General features: G+C 52.8%; 3 protein-coding genes across 3 annotated transcripts in view; 2 read left to right on the forward strand and 1 right to left on the reverse strand.

Moving 5' to 3' along the window:
• Positions 1–667: 667 nt before the first annotated feature.
• On the forward strand, positions 668–8,609 carry CSUI_001264 (uncharacterized protein). The gene is made up of 8 exons (XM_068061470.1): positions 668–2,310; positions 2,860–2,995; positions 3,614–4,274; positions 5,018–5,308; positions 5,548–5,660; positions 6,250–6,365; positions 7,137–7,319; positions 7,810–8,609. The coding sequence occupies exons 1-8, from the start codon at positions 1,601–1,603 to the stop codon at positions 8,045–8,047; spliced, it is 2,448 nt and encodes an 815-aa protein (XP_067926555.1). The 5' UTR covers positions 668–1,600; the 3' UTR covers positions 8,048–8,609.
• Positions 8,610–10,309: 1,700 nt separating this feature from the next.
• On the forward strand, positions 10,310–16,237 carry CSUI_001265 (uncharacterized protein). The gene is made up of 4 exons (XM_068061471.1): positions 10,310–13,364; positions 14,029–14,237; positions 14,855–15,066; positions 15,272–16,237. Exons 1-4 carry the CDS (start codon positions 11,097–11,099, stop codon positions 15,754–15,756), a joined length of 3,174 nt encoding a protein of 1,057 aa, XP_067926556.1. The 5' UTR covers positions 10,310–11,096; the 3' UTR covers positions 15,757–16,237.
• Positions 16,238–17,040: 803 nt separating this feature from the next.
• Positions 17,041–19,336, reverse strand: part of CSUI_001266 (myosin heavy chain) — a gene marked incomplete at its 3' end in the record, with an annotated part of 8,509 nt that continues 6,213 nt past the window's right edge. Inside the window, exons 11-14 of the mRNA XM_068061472.1 lie at positions 19,141–19,301; positions 18,846–18,947; positions 17,729–17,952; positions 17,041–17,099 (exon numbers count right to left, since the gene is read on the reverse strand). Of these exons, the coding sequence (XP_067926557.1) occupies positions 17,041–17,099; positions 17,729–17,952; positions 18,846–18,947; positions 19,141–19,301 (546 nt within the window). The remainder of the gene's footprint in view (positions 17,100–17,728; positions 17,953–18,845; positions 18,948–19,140; positions 19,302–19,336) is intronic.

Consider the following 19,336-nt stretch of genomic DNA (forward strand, 5'->3'; position numbering starts at 1 on the left):
TTGCGCCTGCCCTAACGGGATCACTGTGGATCAAAGGACCTCACTAAAGAGGTGCGGTAGCGTGGTAGCGTGTTTCCGAGGGCGCAGCATATGATTGTGAGCTAGCTGCGGGCCGAACTCGCCCGCGGGAGCCTCAGTCGGCAGAGCAGAATCTCTCACTCGAACTACTACTCTAGCCCGCGTGCGAGGAGACTGGAGTCGTCGGACAGCTTGCATATCTATGACGTGTGTACAATTCCACTTCCCCCCCGAAACACCTCTTCCCGTTACCGGTTCGTTCAGGGTTGGAACGACGCTCGCATCCTGCACCGTCACCGGCCTCTCGAGAACACCCAGTCTTACGAGTAAGACTAGGTGCCCGGCAGTCAGCCGGGACAGAGCACACAGCATGTGTGGTAGAGAGTCCAGTCAGCCTGCAGAAGGTAACTGCATGTGCTAAGGTTGTAGTACTAATCCTACTCGACGGGTTACACGGGCAGCACTCGTTACATGTGAGGAAACTGTGTACCCGGAGCTTCTCACTGACGGCTGCCTCGTCGGTATCGTGGGAGAGCATGTACATCATAAACGCCGGGACATGAGTCGCTCGCATGCAGTCCACCGAATCACTCCCAGATTGTGTGTGTTCATGTTTGGACTCGGCGGTTTCTTATTATTCAGTCGGAATACCGAGCATGCTTTTCCACGGCGACTATTTCCGACAACACAGTCTACCCCATGTGACGTGGTCCTTGGCTGAGGCTGCGCAGTGGCCTTGTTTTCGCTTACTACCGCTGAATGACGGGGACCACCTCTTGGAGACTCTTGCTCACCCTTTCCTGGCTGTCCTTGTCTTTTGACTGTAGTTGATTTCGCCTCTGTCTCGGTACCACGGTCGACCGCTCGTCTGTGCTGTGTCTCGGCGCGTGTCTCCCTCTCGTGCTCCGTACGGTGACGTCTTCCTTTGGATGACCTCGCAACAAGGCAGGAGCTTGCGGAGCGTACTTTTCTCTCTTCCGAGCCTTACGGAGCGTTCCTCTTTGTTCGACAGCCTCCTTCGCTCAGTGATTCCAAGGCTTGCCTCCACTATCTTTCTCACTTGTCGCGCGCAGCCGGGTTTGATACCAATCTGCCTTTGTCGGAGGAGGGACCTCCTCAAATTCGTCGTAGGGGCTGGGAACGTCCATAACGCCTGCGAGACGACCATCGACGAAGCGGCGCGTTCCTTTTTCTTACTGCTAATGGTCGTAGCAGCAAAGCTTAAGATAAACCCGTCACTCCCGTCGTCTTTTCAGTACTGTCTTGCAGACCGCCCGGCGCTCTGTGATGGACACGCCGGAGCCGGACATGGAGCTCCGTGGTGACTAGGAGCTCGGCGCAGGCAGTCCCTCTCATCCATAAAGATCTGGGATCGGACGGCACGCCGCCTTACACTGCGTCGTCGTCTCGAGGTCTAGCATCCCTGCCCCTGGCACATGCTACTTTCTTTTTCGTCCCGTGCAGCTGTTTAAGGCTGTATCCTGAACTAGCAACAGGAAAGGAAAGAACACATTCCTGAATGATGGGGTAGGAAGAACTTCACTCGGTTAAACCGTCTGTTTCGTCTTGTAGACATAGCACCATGTCTTCGTTCAGGGAAATGTCCCCTCTCACAAGGGTGAGAGAGGAAGACTCGGTTGCTGGGGATTCTTCATCGTCTGACCAGGCTTCTGTCTCAACGACCTCTACTCACCGCAGGTTGGTTCCCTTGGAGACAACTTCTTCTCCGTCTTCAAGTGCAAGTGTCCCTCCTTCCCGGGGCCTGTCTTCTCTTTCACCTCCTTTCTCTTCCTCCCCTCTGTCCTCTCCCCGCCCTTCGTGTCCCCCTGCCGCGTCCTCTTCATTGTTTTTTCGCGCTTCCTACTCTCTTTCCGCCCAGAGACCAAGCCGGACATCTTCGACGTCGTCGAGTGTCCCAAGTGAAACCATTCCTACAGAAAATAACGAAGCAGTCGATGGAGGAGACAGAGGGGAAACGGCCTCTTTGATCAATATCCCCTCTTCTACTTCTGCTGTGAGGGGAGGCGGTGGTTCGCCGGGTGAATCGCGTGGTCCTGGCCAGTCAAGTTTCTTCCGGAGAGAAGGGGCAGGAGGCCCGGGAACTCGAGGAGAAGGGAGTGGTAGTAATAGTAACAGAGGTGGAATAGGAAGGAGGGGTAGACCTGACCACGGAGGCCAAGAAGGACAGGCTTTTGCAAGAAAAATTGCGCAGTGGAGAGTTGAAACCACGCTGATCTTATATGTCGTTAATGTAGCAGTTCACTCACTCAACGGCTTCTTCTTTCTCCTCAAGTAAGACCGAGGAGCAAACACAAGACTCATGCATGCTCTTCAGCTTGTCTCATCTACGAATGGGTGTGTCTGTGTGGCGGTCCTGGGGCTGCCCAAAATAACGCCTCTATCGTGGACGTTTTACCATATATATGTATGGACTAAGTTGTATGCCTCGCATGCATAGTTTGGGGAATTACAAGTCTTGCAGATCATGGGGGGGTTGTATATGACTGCCGGGGGGAGGGGGAAGCAGAGGTCGCTTGGGTGGTCCACGGGGTGTTGCTTTGGTTCTGCACTTGTGTGCGACTGAAACAAGCGGCTTGTGTGCGGACTGGAAATCTCCGCTTACGGCAGTTACTCGCGAGTGACAAGCTACTTTCAACCTCACTCGAATCATCATACAGTTTTCCGTGCAACCAGACGGGCCGTATAGTGCAACGTCTATACGTATATATATATATATATGTAGACATATATGTATACAGACGTTGGCATGTGCGATGTTGATCTTCACCGTTGTAATGTCCCTGATGCGATTGATATCTGTGTGGTTTCTTCATCAATCAGGGGACAACGAGCGACAGGCACAGTTATTCTGCTGACTCAGACAACTGCTTGGGTTTTCTCTGCCTTTCTATATGCTACCGACCATTATTACGTCAAGGCCCTCTTTGCACTTTTGGGCCTTGCTATTTTTGTCGAAGTACGTCGCATTGCATTTGAAGTCTTCTCACGTGTGGGTCGCGTTCGTGTCAGAGACATGTTTCTCGTGGAGGGTCACTAAGCATGCAGAATATCTGCTTACACACTACATCATACTCTGCTTCCTCACACCCCCCTCACACACACTCACTGTAAAACTACAGTTACCGAGGCTACATAGCAGTAAATGGCACCAGGTAGTCCAACCTCTATAGTTATACTCTCACCGAAGGCAAGGAAAGAGGAAGTTGTCTCGAGAACATCTAAGTGTGTGTGTATGTGTGGCGTCCTCTCGGCTGCCTCTGCTTTGGTTGACCCCTCTACGAGTCCATCCATTCTTTCTCGGACAGTCAGGCAAGACTCTCTGCCTGCTCTTGCTAACCCTGGGGTCGCTGTGCACACTGGTATTTATCGGTTTTCATACCGTTGCTACTTCTGAAAGTTTCCGAAGTATCGCGCTATAGCGAGGGATAGTTAGGTGGAGCAACAGGAGATCGCACTGCAACAGTGACGGTTGAGTGATGATGTCAAAGGGCAGTGTGCTTACACCCGCCACTCAGTTCAGTTAAGACCTACTTTCCTTTTTCTTTAGTATCTATCTATCACCTGTATTCTTCAGGCGAAACCTCTTTCCTCATCGTCATCAAGCTCGCAGGTTGCTCCTGCGTTTTCTTCGTCCCCTCTCTCTTCCTCCGTCTCTGGTCGTTCACCCGCGGCAAGTGGCCTGACAACAGGCACACGACCTCTTGAAGGAGGCCTAGAGTCGAACGCTTCGTCATGGTCCCCGCAAGGAGGAAGCAGAAGACAAGGGACACCTGAAAGCTCGCCTTCATCAGGACGACCAGGAGAGCTTACTATCTCCTTAGAAGAATCGACATTACGTCAGAACACCTCATCATCATTATCATCATCGACAGGAGGGGGCCCCAGTGACGAGGAGAGGAGAGATGAGCATCAACAGCACAACGAAACTTCACAGAGGGTATCTGCTCCCGCTGTTTTTTCGTCGATCTCCACCCGTTCTGCAGCTCAAGTGGAAGAGAGTATTCCATTGCAAGGGAACGGGGACGGGGGGGAGGGAAGAACAGAGGGACAGGGACAACCTTCTTCTTCGCGTTCTTACTGGTGGTCAGCAGCAAGGGGAGAAGGTTTATGGTCTGCCCGACAGCAAGCACAAGTTCGACATCTACAAAATGCCTGGGTGGGACTTACGCAGTTCCCTTTACTCTACGTCTACAGCAATGTGGTGCTCTATGGTAGCGGGGAACGTTTTGTCACCGGTGAGGAAGAGGCATGAAGTACCTGACTCGCCTGAATGGCGTCTGAGAGGTCTTAGAAAGGTGCCCAAGGGGGCGCTGTCAGTCGGTTGGGAGTCGTGAATCATCTTATGATTGTGTTTCTCTCTCGCCTTTCTCTCAAAGACGCACGAAAGAAGGGTCATGCATCTGTCTCTCTTCGTACACTAAAGTGGACCGTACCGCGCGGAGAAAAAGCGAGACCCCGCACAACAACAGGATACACTAGTGGTGTTAAGTACATTCCATCGCGCCGTCGATAACGTGTGACGTGGAACGTAATGATGTGGCCGTAGCTCTCAGTACCGAGGACACGTGCACAAGGAAATCCACTGAGAAGAAGACCTCTCTTACGCGATGCAGTCAACGGGAGACGTTCAGATCGAGATTTCTCTCTCAAGAGACGCGAACATCATGGCAGGAGCCTCACTACTAGGCCAAGCAATACAGATAGTTAAGGGAAGAAGTGCCCAAGGATTCGTAGTTTGTTGGGTGAGGTGTGAAAAGCAGGTGAAAACCATCGGAAGGTTGACACAAGAATAAAGGCACACGAAAATACGAGCCAGACCGTTCGTCTGTCGTTTGCTCACTTCATCTCCCGTTTTTCTTTCCTTTCATCTCTTCTCATGACAAGTCTTTCCTCATTGGCTGTTTCTCTCGTTCCTTCGCTTTTCTTCTTACTGTGCGGCATTGTGTTCGACGCTTGGTTTCTTTTGTTTCTTCTTCAGGAGAAGAAGCTACAGGGCTCTTCAGTCCCGCGGGTTTCACCCTTCCTTTTGACGTGCCAGCGTCTCCTTCTGGCTTCTCTTCTTTATTTTCTTCGCTGTTACGAAGCAGCGCACACAGCCGTCTCGTCTCTTCCCTTTCGTCTTTCCTGCTTTTCGTCTCCGTTTTTCTATCCTGTGTCACAGTAGGATGGATTATGACAGATCGGTTTCTCGGGCACCTCCAGAAAGCACACGGAGGACCAGGCAGGCTTCGCGCGGCCCTACAAGATTCCAAGCTCCGCTCCCTATTAGGTAGGAACTACGCATGACAGTCGCTGTATCACGGGCAACATAGTACATACATACTTACCTACATACATCGATACATACATGTGACGTGAGCATCCTGCAGGGGCCTGCAAACTAGCGAGAGGGCTGAATGGCACTATTCGGTCAGGCAACCTACAAATTGATGTTTCTTTCCTTAAACAGGCTTGCATGTGCGCTCAATTGTATGAAGTCTCTTGTCACCTTTCTTCTCATTATCTCAGGGCTCACGTTCTGCTTCCACGTGATCGACCTGTTTGTCCGCATCTGGACGTGGTGTCTGATCAGCGATGATGGCTACGCTCCTCTGAACTTCATCTGCTGTTTCTTTCTCCAGGTACAGTTTATGTCTCTTTTCGTCTGAGGGCCGAGCTCAGATGGCTTGCTGTATGTGTATGTGTGTTTCCGGAAATTGTTGTCTCTTGCGTCGAGTGTCTACACAGTCTTTCTTTCTGTGTCACACGGCGTAATAGCTTAATGTGCTTCCCTCTGTCCTAAGATGAGTGCCGCGGAACATAGAGGTGTCGACCTTCCTGGCATCCGCTATCTGTTCCGCCAGTTTCCAAGCAATCTCGCATATTCCTGTAGCGCTCCCTTTGTAACCTGAGAGAAGTTCCTCTACCTTCAACCACCGGACCGACTGACTGTGTTTGACAGGCAGTTTCGGGCCCTGTAAGGTTCCGGCCTGTTGAGTTCGAACGGCCACCGTTGTCGATCTGCCTACATGGGGCACGTGGTTGTATGCATAAGTATGAGTATATATATATATATATACTAATAGGTATCAAATGTTCGTATCAACGTCCGTTGTGAGCCTTTCCGAAGTTGCTCTTTGGTAGCCCTTTGGAGGTGGGCCAGTGATCTCATAGTTCTTTTGGTGCATTTTCGATCAAGGCTGTGCTGCGTGTGTGATCTCGTGATGACAGACTCTCAACTTGGCGTTGTATCTGACACTTTCTTCCTCTTTCCTTCATTGCTTTCTTCGTGGTCTTCTCTCTCTCCTCGTTTCTCCTCTTGATGTCTTCCTCACTGAAGCAGACACGTAAGCTAAAACAAAAGGAATTCATATGAATCATTCAGAAAGAAAGTAAAAGAGAAAAGTGTAGAGGACATTGCATGCATTTTTTCATCGTTGGCATCATACAAGCCACTCGACTTTCCATATCTCAACAGCGAAAACCCGAGCCTGCAGATGCCTGCCTGATCCACTGATATTCGGCTTCGTTTTTCCTGTCTGTTCCGTCTTCGTCATTCCGGCAGCAGTGTGTATATGCTTATGCCCCACCCGCGGAAGTTCTGTCTTGTTGTGAAGTGCGTCACAAGCTATCGACGTAAGGACATCCAGGAAAGATAGGGGTGGATGAGTTGCTGTCATCGACTGACTGCAAAAAAAGAACTCGGCTCGGATTGGTGCATAGATAGGAAGCTCTAACGGGGTAATAGTACATATGGTGAGTGATGCTTTCGACGTTCGTGGTAGACCTCTAGATTGACCTTTTTCTCTTCTGCATGCGCCTTCTCAACTGCGGTAGCGTCTCAGCAGTCAGCAAAGATTGGCAGGTTTTCGGCTACCTACTCTACTTGGACAGTTGAAAGAGGGAAGCGTTCAAGCTTCCATGCGAAAAAACGTATACACGAGTTCTTTGCTTGCGTCGTCGTGTGCGTTGCCCCGCATCCCCTCGCAAAAGCAATCACTTGTAGTCTCTTTTGATATCGTTCGGGTGTCTCTAGTTTCTCAATTTTGAATCAAGTGCCTCCCTACTCTATACTAATTGGATCTTGCTCACGCATGTGTGTTTTTTTTTGTCTTCAGCCCTAGGCAGGTGCGGTGCTCACTTCTGATTCTCTTGATACGGTTGCTGGACTTCGTCGTTATTTCCTGCTTCGTAAGTCTTCATACCATGGATGCGAGCCTTTTTCATCTTCCCTTTATTGAGAGCGAAGACAGCGTCACCTCCTCCATGCCCCAGGACGCCAAGCGACTTCACGCTGCCAGGTACGTAGTAACTGTAGTAGCTTTCCTTATTTTCTTCGGTCTATCTGTTGAGTGACTAACGGTTGCGTGTTCATCTGCTCCCCTGGTTTTGTCGAGTGGAGTACGTGCAAGCACTCCCGCGTATACTTGCTCAGAGCAGACACAGGTATAGGTTTTACCGGATGTGAGCTTATAGGAGGGGGCGCATATAGAGACCCGCTAACACCTAGTCCATATCTGATCAGACACCTGGGCTGGTCAGGATGAGGCCCGCTCCTTTCTCAGGGCTTCTGCTTCTTCATTGTTCTCTGTCCACCTTATGTATGCTTCTTTCATGTTCTAAAGTGTGTTTTGTCAACCTTGCGTTCTTGGGACACGGCAGGGAGACTAAGCGAAGGGACATGACGGTGACGCGTCAGGTGTCAGGTCTGTGTCAAAACTTGTATCTCGACAGCGGAATGCTGATGGTGGCGTATCCTGTTCGTGAAGCTTTTCTCTTTTCTTTTGTCAGCCGTTTGTGTCTCCTACTAATCGCACTCCTCTCCGCCTTGTTGGTCGCCATCGTGGCTTTGAAACGCAAGCGCGATGCGGCGGAGTCCCAGTCGCTTCGAGCCCTCCTCGCATCTTCTCGAGCGGCGGCCGTGAGGGCCCAGCTGACCATAGAAGGAGGACGCAGGCCTTCTCCTGTCTCCGGCAGGGCTCAAAGCGTCACGATCGGGCGGACAGCTACAGTAACTCCGGCGAGTTAATCAAGACACGCAAACAGACAGCGGCCAGCCGTCGAGAGCTGAGTTGGCGTCGTGTCACTTTTGGGTTTCTGGTTGAATGAACGATAAGTCCGAAGGCTATTACTTCTTGGTTGGTTGCTTGCTGTCCTTCTTGGTCTGGACAGCGTCAATGAGCATCACTCTTCTTCCTAGACTGACTGTACCATAGACTCAGTGGGTCAGTATGTGAGTCGGCCTAGTGGGTTTCTTTGTCCAGGAGGGCCCCGCTCCGCTGGTGTGGTCCTCCAAGGTGTTTGGGGCTGTTCGGTAGAAAATGTACAGACGACCAGGAGGCGTTCAACCGAGCCGGAGTTGGTTGACAGGCATGGAGTACAGGGAATGATGCCTGCTGAGGAGAGTCTTGACGAGTTTCGCATCAGCATGGTTTACACGGGTGTCAAGGGATCGGGAGCGAGCGAAAGATACATGCATGGCTTTGTTCGTGTCTCTTTATTATGCGCGTAGTCTACCTGGTACTCGTGGTGGCACCATGCGATTCTATAAGACAGAGAAAGGCACTTTTTCAGGTAAAAGACACCAGGGATTCTCTTTTTTTGCTGGAAGGCCTATTACTCAGCGAGGAGCTGAGAGTTGTCTTTTTTTTTATACGCTGCGGCAACGACCGGTGAGGAGGAGGCTGGTGCTTCTGTCTTCAACTATCGAGCTCCTGACAGGAGCAATCCCTTAATGGCTTTCGCCAGGTTTCTATTGGACTTCGTAGTTTACAAGAAAGGAACCTGAATTCGCATGGAATGTTGCTGTTGGGGCCCAGCTTTCTTCAAATCCGCCGCTCCCGCAAGACCTGGTTGATGCCTGTCTACCGTTCGGCCTTAAAGCGAGTGTGTCAAGAGCAGTAGTCTCTGGTGTGCGTGCGGCGAAGTCTTATACGTTCTTGCGTGCCCGAGAAGACGCGCAGTTTGTAGAATCAGAAGTTACAGCTGCTTCCAGCTGCATATCCACTCTCGGGACAAGACTTGATGTCTAGAGCTCGGAGCTCAACGAACAGATTCTTCGCCGAGCTCCCTACAGGCGGGTGTACGTTTGTGTGAGTTCCGCCGCAGGTGTCTCAGGTCATGCGCGTCTGATTGTTGCTTCGGGTCGTGGAACTGCAACCATAATCGACACAGCGGAGAAATGTGCACGAGTATCTACTCCTAGTCCATATGATGTGGGCAAAGCAATGCAAACCACTCCACCTAGGAGAGACGCGTAACCCATAGTCAAGATCATAGATTGACCACCGAATACCGCTGGGTGCCCGGAAGCTTCCACGCACCCGTATCGCGGCCATAGCACCTAAGCGTCAACGGGGCAAAGGGTTCAGTGGGGACGGCCAGTGAAGGTAACGCCTGTTTTTCTACCAGAGGCGTGGACGGGCGAACGCATTCAAACAGACTTTCCTAACTGGGGCCGTGCAACCCAAGAAGCTGTGGACATCCCTACCTTCGTTTGTAATCAGTCTTGCCAGCGTGGACTTTGAAGGCACGATACAACAAGCGGGATTGTCGGATGCCCTCCCACGTTGCTCTCAGAATACGTGAACAGGACCCGCGCCAACTGCCCTGCTACGGCAGACTTGCACCGGGGGTCACATGTAAAAAGCACGGAAGGCGGTCAGGAACTTCTCGTTACTGACGTCTGGCATCATTTCACGCAAAAGCGGGCAAGTTGAGAAACATCGGGGGCACAGTTGGCTCCCACGACTACAGGCTTGTCCCTCTGGTTCTTCCGCTACCGTCGCAGGCGTGGGGCAGCCTGACTTGAAGAGTTCGCCGCGGCAGCTGGGCGCCGTTTTCCCGGAGATTGGCATTCAGCATAGACGTACCTGAAAACGTGATTCGCAAAATACCTTCCTTTAGGCCCCTGTCGCCTGGGTAGCAAATACGAAGGTACCTTTATATATATAGGGGGGTCAGGAGTGGGCGGCGCTGTACGCCCCGTGAATCCTACTGGAAGCTTCCAGCGAGAAGCTCTCTACTAGTGTTGAAAAGCCAATGATTTTAGCTAGATTTGCATCCCCCCCCTCAATTAGTCAGGTTTTCGTCCCCTAGCTAAAGGATCGGGGCCGTTGCGAGAAAGAAGACACACTCCACCGTGCAGACAACAGGGTTTGCAAACTTGACGGGTTGTCCGCAAAGCTGCTTTACGCGAGTCAAGACCCATCCGAATCTATGACCGTAACACTCACTTTCCCTACCCCTCTCGAGCCTTTGTCCTTTCCAAAAGTACTGACTACTAGCATAACTCCCTTCTATTTTTCGGACTGACTTTTCTCGGTCCCCTTCAATGGATCCAATTCGCCGGAGCCTACGGATTTCTTGCCATAGTCCCAAGCTGCCCGCTTGGCGGCTGCCCTCGGTGGTGAGTCACTCGCCACGCAGCTCTGCGCTGGTCGGTCGCGAGCTGGAATCACCGCTGACTTTCTGATTTTGCGTCGGTTTCTTTCTGACCGGTACCCCCTACACTTCAGTTGGGATCCGCCAGCAACGTTCAGCGCTGCTGTTCACGTCAGCTTGGTGTTTTCTTCCCTTTAACGGGCTGGCGCCTCTTCTGTCACATCACAACCAGGAGACCGTCCCAAGCTTTTTTCGGGGCGTGTCGCCCCGTGAGTGTGTAGCGGCTCTCTCCGCCACTTTTTCTTTCCATGCGTGTTAACTGTCCGTTTAGAAAGAAGACGATTCGATGGTCTAGACAAATCCCTGCTTGTCTTTTTTTTTTGCGGGCAGTGGGCAGGGGCTCTAGGGGGCCCTGTGTGTGTTCGCCGGCAAGCCAAAGCAGACGACAGTTCAGTAGTCCGGTAGGTAGCCGGTCATTCCATGTTTGTAGGAGTTGCGAAGTGATGCCTTGCAGTTAATGCGGGCAGGCCGGCTGCGCCGACCTGTTGGAACGTGTGTCCGGTCCAAGGCTGCCGCACATTCCCTTTGTAACCTAACAACGGCATTCTCTCTTCTCGAATAGGTTTTTTTGTACTAGTGCTTCGCTCTTCCTCTCCCCATCACCGTTGTCCGTCCCAGAGTGCCGCGGGATCAACATGCCCACTGCCGCTGAGTTTCGTCCTCCCCAGTTGAACCCTGGGGAGGGTCTTCGTTCTGGCTTCGCGCGCGTCCAGAGAGGTGTTCTGGGATCAGCAGAGGACCTAGATTGTCGGCTCGTCAGGCAGGAACTTGTCGCTGAGAAGGAAAAGGCTCGGTTTCGTCCAGCAGTGGCTGCCAAACACTCGGGGAGACGGGGAAGAAGTCGCATGGAGGGCCAGCCGTCTCCTCCTCGCTTCTACGCCCCTCCTTTCTCTCGTGCTGAAGAAGATGAGGTGGCAGGCGATGGGCAGTTCCGACCGAAAAGAGCTGGGAAAGCCCTGAAGTATATCGGGTGTCCTCCTGCCGATCCTCGGTTGAGGTCCAAGAAGACATGCGTTGGTTTGGAGGAAAAGATGAACGCCACAGGCTACACAGTCTCTGTCAATTGGGATCCGTATGCAGGCTATCACGCCCACGCCGTGCCTCCTGAGGTCGATGCTATGCACGCAGAGGAGGTCCTCACGTGCGTGGACCCACCTGAAATCTCTCCGGACATAACCTGTTCCAACATCACGGAAGGAGAGCAGTCGCTTCAAGTATCCTCAAGGCCGAATCCCGAAGGATCCCGACTCAAAGATTCTGCGGGCTTCTCACGGCGTCCCCGGAGTGTTTCCGCACATTGTGGTCTGACACGTCATTGCATTCCCGTGTATCAGTTTGCGCCAACCCTCTGTACGAAATCCCGAGAGATCATCGATACTTACCGAGAGCACCGGGTTGCTTCTCTTTGGGCAGGCCTTGATTTGACGAATGAGGGTGTAGTGGATTTCTTTCAGCTCCCACGGAGAAGCGCTTCAGCACAAAATGAGTTTTTTGAACGTACCTCCAGCTCTGGAAACGCAGATGATCCACGCCGATCCATGATGACTCGTATCGAAGAAAGGTTTGTGCGGGCATGCATACCCCACCTTATTGCAGGAGCTGTCAGTCGATCAACTGCCCGAGTCCTTAAGGATGGAGGGACGCTCGGCCCTCGTTTCGATCCTTCACTTCGTCTCTATTCTTCTGGTCCGGCGGGCACAGCGGGTGGGGCAGATGGAAACGTTCACCCTGTTGTCACCGTTGCTACAGAGCCCCCAGTCTATCCGTATCCCCGACCTGTCGATCCTATGAGGGTGGACTTGTTGCCTGACGCCGAGGCGGAGGCAGCCCGAGCAGCTAGGGAGACCGCTGAAGCTGTGCGCGCATGCAGACGTCTTGCTAAGGAGCATAATCAGGTTGTCATGTTGAACGTGGACGAGAGTGTGGAAGGAGGAGCAGAGGCCTCGGCCCAACCGATGTTGTTCGTGCCAAGGAGGAAATTCATTGAGGCCGCCTTGCGACTACTTTCGCAAGAATTTGGGAATAGCGGAGTTGATGCTTTTCGAGACCAGATCATGTATGAGTGCCGTCGATTCGTAGAGAAAGTGAACCCAGAAGATGCCAAGAAGCTCTTCAAGCCGCACATTCTCGAGTATTCTCGCAAGCTAGATGCTCGCAGAAGAAAGAAGGAGCGTGAAGGGCACGACGATGGCATTGGAGGTCGGCAGACAACAGATAGAGGGCTCTACCACGATGCGACAGATTCTTCCGCTTTCTTTGGTGCGTTGTACGAGGCGAAGATGAAGTTCCCACGTGTAGGCTTGAGGCGGGTAGAAAACCGATTTGATGAGCAAATCGACCACTACCTGAGAAAGAAACAACAACTCCAGCATTTGAAACAGTGTCTCTCAGACATGCGTGAGGGAGAATTTTGCACTTTTCATCCGGAGATCACACCCCTGCCAAAGTATCTTCGAGACCGCCAGAAACCAATCTATGACCAGCCCCCACCGAATGACCCTATGACCATTCTCAAGCAGTTTTGCAGGCACTACACTGAGGACAGGAACTATGCTCAGCTAGTCGAAACGATTAAGGAGTGTACGTTCCAACCTAATATAGAGAAGTTCATTGCCAAGGAGAAACGGAGGAAAGGTACGGCTTCTACACAGAAGCGGGGCGAAAGCAACCCTGATGGTTCAGGTAAGAAACGCGAAAAAGAGCCCGGGACCGACAGGAAAGGCGAAAGAGAACGCGTGAACCGGGTCTTCGGGGCCACGGACGATGATGCGAAAGAGAGTGCGAAACGGGTGGACAGACTCTTCGACACTCTTGATGAGCCCTTCGACTACATATTCGACGCAGATATACGGCAGTGGCTGACTACGGATGCCGACAAGTATTGCCCGGCTGATGGAGAACAGGTACTGTTGGTAGGAAACGAAAGCTCCATGGCATTTCTTTTAGACGCAGTGTTCTCCTCCGGTTGCAGAAGTCTCTGTTTTTTCGCTTGTTTTCTTACCCGTATCGGTATGTGCCAGCAGCGGTTCTTCGCTGACAACCCAGGAGGCCCGTAGACTCATGTTCGTAGGTTGAAGCAGAGGCTGCGTGAAATCTGTTCCCGGGTGACGACGCCAGCAAGGTTGGTGTGCAGGGTTGGTTTGTTAGGTCATTGCAGTCACCCAACGAAACATCGTTCAGCCCTGGATGTGCAGAAGTCCGAGATTTCTGTTCGATACAGACACCGCAGAGAGGACCCTGAGGAGGGTTGGTGAAATCTCAGGCTGCCGTCTTCCAGTTTTCTTGAAGTTCTCTGAGATGAACATGCAGTATAGTACTCCTCAGCAGCACGGTACACCTTCCGTTCACAAAGAAGTTACAGGTGCATCTGCTCAGCGGTGTCTCTTCTGCAGTCCGACCACAACTGCAGGGACTGTATCTTCTGTACGTACGATTTTTCTATCAAGCCTTCCGCTGACTAGGGGACGATGTGTAGATACAATGCTCATGTATAGATTTGGTTAAACAGCGTCTGCTAGGGAGACTACTCTTGATCTTCAATAAACTTATTCCTCTGTCAATTTGCAGACGGACACCAAAGGCAGAAAGCCCCCTGGATGGAAACGCTGGGAAGCCGAGGGAAGAGAGCCGCAATACCGCGGACCTCGCAAAGATCGAGTCGAGGAGAAAATTCTCTCCTGTGAGGGTACCGAGCTTGTAGTGGAGACCAAAGATCAGGCTGAACGAACGCCATCGCCCGTGAAGAAACCGAAGCGGAGGACTACTCCTTACAACGAGTGAGCAAACATGGAAGAACCCAGGTTAGCTTCCTAGGCGTCCTCGGGCATTCTGTACAGCCACGTTCTGGTCTGTCGTTTTCCGGGCACTTCCGGTCGTGTACACGTTGATGGGTCGCTCGTGGAGTCGGCGGCGCCATGCTGATAGACTAGTCCAAAGCTTTGTCTCGAGAAGTGGCGGATGAGTGAGCGAGTGGATCGAACCTGAGAGGGTGATACAGGGCAGTCCTTGGCTTTTCGGCTAGAGCACTGGATTGTCCTGCCAGGTCAGTCTATATGTTGTCCTCCTTGTTTTTTGCTGTCCCTCTGACTTCGTATTGCCGCTTGTCGTTTCTTCATCTCATTTTCTTAGTTTCTCGAGCTTTGCAGCACTTAAACAGAATGTGGCGTAGTCCTGGAAAGTACAGAACTCCTGGCTCTTCGTAGCGGTGTTTTAAGGAAGTCGTGGTTCTCGGGGTCTGCTGTACGTGGCTGCTAGATAAGTGGGACAGGTCAGTCATAGCGACTGTCGTGAGCGTACCAGTACTGACATAGAGGGACCTTGAGTATTTCGTGTGCATGTTCGTCTGTGATACGCGTAGCTCACTGCTCTCCCTTTTTGTTTTGCAACTTCACAGGTGGGTAGACAGCTTGCGAGGTGGGTATCTCCCGAACACAATGGAGTTCCACATGGGACCCTCAGAAAAGGGTGACAAGGAGAAGCTGGAACGATATGGCATGCGCGACTGGAGCCGTTATATCCGGCTAAAGCACCGGGAGGTCGAGACGCGCGTAGTGCCTAACGATGAAATCATTGACGCCATTTGCGAGTCCGAACTTCCGTCAGCTGGTAAGACGCTACCCTCGAAAGTTGTGTTAGAGTTTTCTAAATGACAGTGAGCAGCCCCCCGATCCCTGCCTGGGTAGCGACTTCAGGTAGGGAGTAAGATGGGCCAGGGGTCAGCGGCAGCACCGAGCTGTGGTATGATAGCGTGACGGGTTGAGCTTCCCACAGGACACGTGACGTTCGACTTGCTCCCTTTCTTGCTGTACAGACGCTCCGCCCCCCACGGTTTGGGTGCATCGCCGTCGGTGGCAACCTCCACTGGAACGAGGCCCAAGTGCTTCTACGCACACTGAAGCGAACCTGCATACGGGGGAAGAACCCCAAGAAGGCAGGCTGTATCCCGCGAGCGGGAAGCCTGCTGGTCTGACTAGACAGCAAGCAAAGGCGTACCGGGATCCCTTCCCACCTGTGGCTGATGCGACAACGTTCCTCGTTCCAACTCCGATGAAAGTTGACAAACTGAGACAGAAGTACCGCCTGTACATGCAACTAAGGAACGGCATTGACAGCGGCGAAGTTCGAATGCCTCCACGAGTTAGAGCGCTCAAGAAGGATGTCCTCAAGGACTTGGAAGAGCAAGTGAAGAGAGAACCTCCGGCGATCGTGCTGGCTGAAATGCGCAGACAGCCTTCGCTAACGAGTACTGCTGAAACCGACGGGTCCGGAGTCGACCGCGACGCAACCGAGGACTAACGGGGAGTACTTTTCGTGCTCTGCTCTGTTTCAGTATCTTTGGTGGACTCCGCCAGTCATCGCATGTGGCAGTCAGACTGAGGCCAAACTGCGTTTCGCATCGCCCGCGGCATTCCGGAGACAGTTGCGAATCCTGTTGTTTTCACCCTGACGGCGACAGCGGAGAGAAGACGGCGGTATCAATGAACGCAGAGTACGGGCAGGCACACAGCCGTGTCGAACCTGAAACTATTGGTGGCGCCGAGACAGACTTCAGGAAAGAACTCTCTTGAGAGACGCCCAGCGGGTCTGTGGCCTTTCGCCAGCGTGCCTGTGGTGTTGAATTTGACCTTGGGTCGCGGTGGTTTAGCCCATGGCAGGTGTAGTAATCGACCCTTGCGAAACAACCGCTTTGTCTGTTTCCAAGCATGCCCGGATGGGCGCAGGGGGCAGAAAACGGTCTGCAATGGGGCTTCGGCTGGAAGCGGAACTAACATTTCCCGTCAAGGCTGTCTGCACAGTTGGTGGCCAAGATTTTGACCTTAGCCGTCAAGGAAGCGTCCGACCAGGAAAACGCAAATCAGCACATGGGTCGAGAAAGATGTTGTGGTGGCTAGCATATGTCGTGCAGGTGCAACAGATCTCTAAGCATTTCACATCTGACACCACGGTCAAATTATTGTCACCAGTGAGCATGAAAATCTGCGGGGTAGCGCCTGACAGGGTAAGTGGACTGTCTACGCTTAAGGACTTAGTTCCCTCCGTCTAGGAGTAAAGTAGTAACTCCAAGGCGTGCCACAGTCTCCCCGCTAGGAGAGCCCCCGGCATCTGCGACAGGAGCTAGTGAACATGTCGGGGAGCCTGGCAGACTCTTAAAGCAGCAGCCTCCCAAGGTAAGAGTGTCTGCCGGTTCGTCGAAATTCTTAGTGTTCCCTCCGGTTCGAGCAGTGCGTTATAATCACCCCAAGGATCCCGCACGTGGGAAAGGCCTGCAGAGAAAAAGCTTCAAGTCCAGTCTGGCGTTTTCGCCAGGCGGAAAGAGCAAGTCGGCAGCTAGTAGGCCCGCGCATACGCCATATCTGTGGCCTCTACTAGTCAGGATCGCGAACGGGAAAGAAGATCTTATAGAAACCGGCGCTTTTTTGCACCGTCCAGCGCCAGAGTGGGTGACAGGGGCGTTTGGCAGCCGTGCAAGAGAAACTGACAAAACCATGACTAAGTACTTACGTACCGGATCCCACCAAGTAATAGAGTAGAGACACAGCGGCAGTAAGCAGGGTGTTAGGAGACGTAGTCACGCAGCGGCTACTCAGGAGAAGCTTCACACCGAGAAGAGCACGGCCTGAGTTTGACAGAGCGACCCTCTGGTAGCAAGACCGAACCCACAGCACCAGTACGCTCTGGCGTCCTGCGACAGGACCTGATCCCGTTTGGAGAGAGCGGACTACAGGAAGACAATCTTTTAGAACTGACGCGCCAATCTGTAAACGTAATGCATCAGCAAGTCGCAAAAGGCTGTGCTTCAGCAGATTGGGGCAACTTCATATACTCATAGTTATACCTATCTGCGGGCCGTGAGAGGAATTCATGGCGGAGCCAGCAGGGCACCGCGTCTGCTCGGCGGTTTTCTGCGAGAAAGTCGCCAGATCTGCGACCCTGCACAGACACGACGACTCTTCACAAACGGACGGCTGCTACCCGGGTCAAGGCTCTGTTGCTGGACGGACACAGTGCGTCCTGATTCCTCACTAGGTGGCTCGAAACTGAAACACTGTCTTGTTCAGATTCCCTCTCTCCGACTTCAGACGTCAGGAGTCGCTTTCGCGCTTGCAACGCCACTCCACAACCGAGCAATACAGCGACGGAAGAAACTGACGAATCTCACTCTCCGGACCGAGGGAGTCACGGGCGCGGGCTGACAGAAGGCAGGCGCCGCGTAGTCGCGGGGACGCCTGTCTCCACCAAAAGCTTCAACTGTGAACGCCGCCCTTACCTCGGCTGAATCTCGGTGACAAGGAAGTCAAGAGGTCGGAGCGAAAGAAGCCAGCGCTGTCAACAGAGGTTGACCGCTGGACGGGGGACCGGACATCTGGCGACAGCGCTGTCGCTGGTCGGTGATGACTAGATTTCTGACAGCTTGCGTCCAGACGCCGCCCTGCTGCAGGGATGTCTCTGGGACAATGCCGGTCTTCAAAACACGTGCTCGAGAGAATGTCACTGAAGCGAGGGGAACCCTGCAGAACGACAACGGAGTCTGGGACAGGCTACGTGGACTTAGCAGTACACGACAGGCGGTCGGAGGCTCGCCGCAGATCTGGTTCTCTTTCAGGGCCCCAGCATCGGCTGTCAGCAGGTGTCAGCTGAGTGGCCAGATGACTCCTGAGGACCCAAGGGGTCATGCTCCCCAGAAGAATCGCTTCCTGCCGCTCTCTGCGGGTCGCCCGTCCAGAGACCGGGACAACAGTACACAACCTATACCAGCTCGCGGGCTGGCGCGGACTTTCCGATCTCTAAACTCACAGGAGCCCTGCGACCTCTGTCGAAGTCGGCGGCAGTATCAAGGCCGTTACTTGTCAGATGGGATAAGAAGTTCCTTCGCTCTGGAAAAGTCAGGTCGCGTGTCAAGTGAGCCAAGAAATCCTGGGTGTCATCCTGCCTCTCTTGGTCCCGGGCCAGCTTTGATCTGCTCATGGCATTTCAAGTTGCAAAGTGTGCCGGCCATTTTAACACCCTCAGAAGCAGAGTAAATGAGCTGCTATCTCCCCAAGAATTCGATGGTTGTCCATAAGATGTCACCTATACCCTTCCTCCGCCAGAGCACCGCGAAGGCTGTGTCCTTTAAAGAACACGGCCTTGCTGACCTGTGTAGACATGTCTCCTCTACCTGAAACGAAGAACTTCCCGATCCATTGCGAGCAAGAGTCGACTCTCAACGAGAACATCGTAGCGGGTGAGGAGTCGACGCTAAAACAGCCCTGAGCTGAGGAACGTCGAGAGAGGCGGACGGGCATTGCACTCGTGCGGTAGCGAAGGCTGTGTTTTCGTTGTGGCAACCACTCGGTCTTGTTCGAGGCCAGACAGTCTTATGGTGTGTTGCCGGCTCCACTTACCGCAGAAACTGAAGCTCCGCCTGATACTCTCGCCGCAGGTCTTCCATCTCGGCCATCAACCGCGCTTCTTTCTGTGCCGCTTCAGCGGTTAGCTGCTCGGTCCTGCAGACAAGCAGTCACCTGCTGTGATAGAGTGAAAAGGTTTCCCGGATGTCTCGAACGTGGCGGAAAAGTACTTTGAGCTGGTGTGGTACGGAGGCCGAGAGGCCGTGTGAATTCTGGAATTACAGTAGCTCACGCTGGAAACAGTCTGCGCGTAAGTCAAAGTGCCGGACATTAGATAGAACGACTGTACCTCAGCCTCATCTCATTTCTGTGGTCGGCATCGCGGTTCTGCAGCTCAGCCTGGTGCTTCAATTCCAGCTCTTGGAGTTCCGTTTCAAAACTTCTTGCCGATTGCCTCAAGAAATTCTCCGAGTTGGCTTTGTTTGCATCCAACAGAACTTGGCACTCCTTCTGAAAGTTGAAAGAGGACAAACAGGGTGTCTCCC

This window comes from Cystoisospora suis, assembly GCF_002600585.1.
Source record: "Cystoisospora suis strain Wien I chromosome Unknown contig_500, whole genome shotgun sequence".
NCBI lineage: Eukaryota > Apicomplexa > Conoidasida > Eucoccidiorida > Sarcocystidae > Cystoisospora > Cystoisospora suis.

Coding starts and splice junctions, on each gene's coding strand:
- CSUI_001264 (XM_068061470.1), top strand. CDS start 1,601: ATGTCTTCGTTCAGGGAAATGTCCCCTCTCACAAGGGTGAGAGAGGAA. Junction 5,309..5,547: donor CAAGCTCCGCTCCCTATTAG/GTAGGAACTACG, acceptor TCATTATCTCAG/GGCTCACGTTCTGCTTCCAC. Junction 5,661..6,249: donor TCTGCTGTTTCTTTCTCCAG/GTACAGTTTATG, acceptor TCGTGATGACAG/ACTCTCAACTTGGCGTTGTA.
- CSUI_001265 (XM_068061471.1), top strand. CDS start 11,097: ATGCCCACTGCCGCTGAGTTTCGTCCTCCCCAGTTGAACCCTGGGGAG. Junction 14,238..14,854: donor AGGACTACTCCTTACAACGA/GTGAGCAAACAT, acceptor GCAACTTCACAG/GTGGGTAGACAGCTTGCGAG. Junction 15,067..15,271: donor GTCCGAACTTCCGTCAGCTG/GTAAGACGCTAC, acceptor CTTGCTGTACAG/ACGCTCCGCCCCCCACGGTT.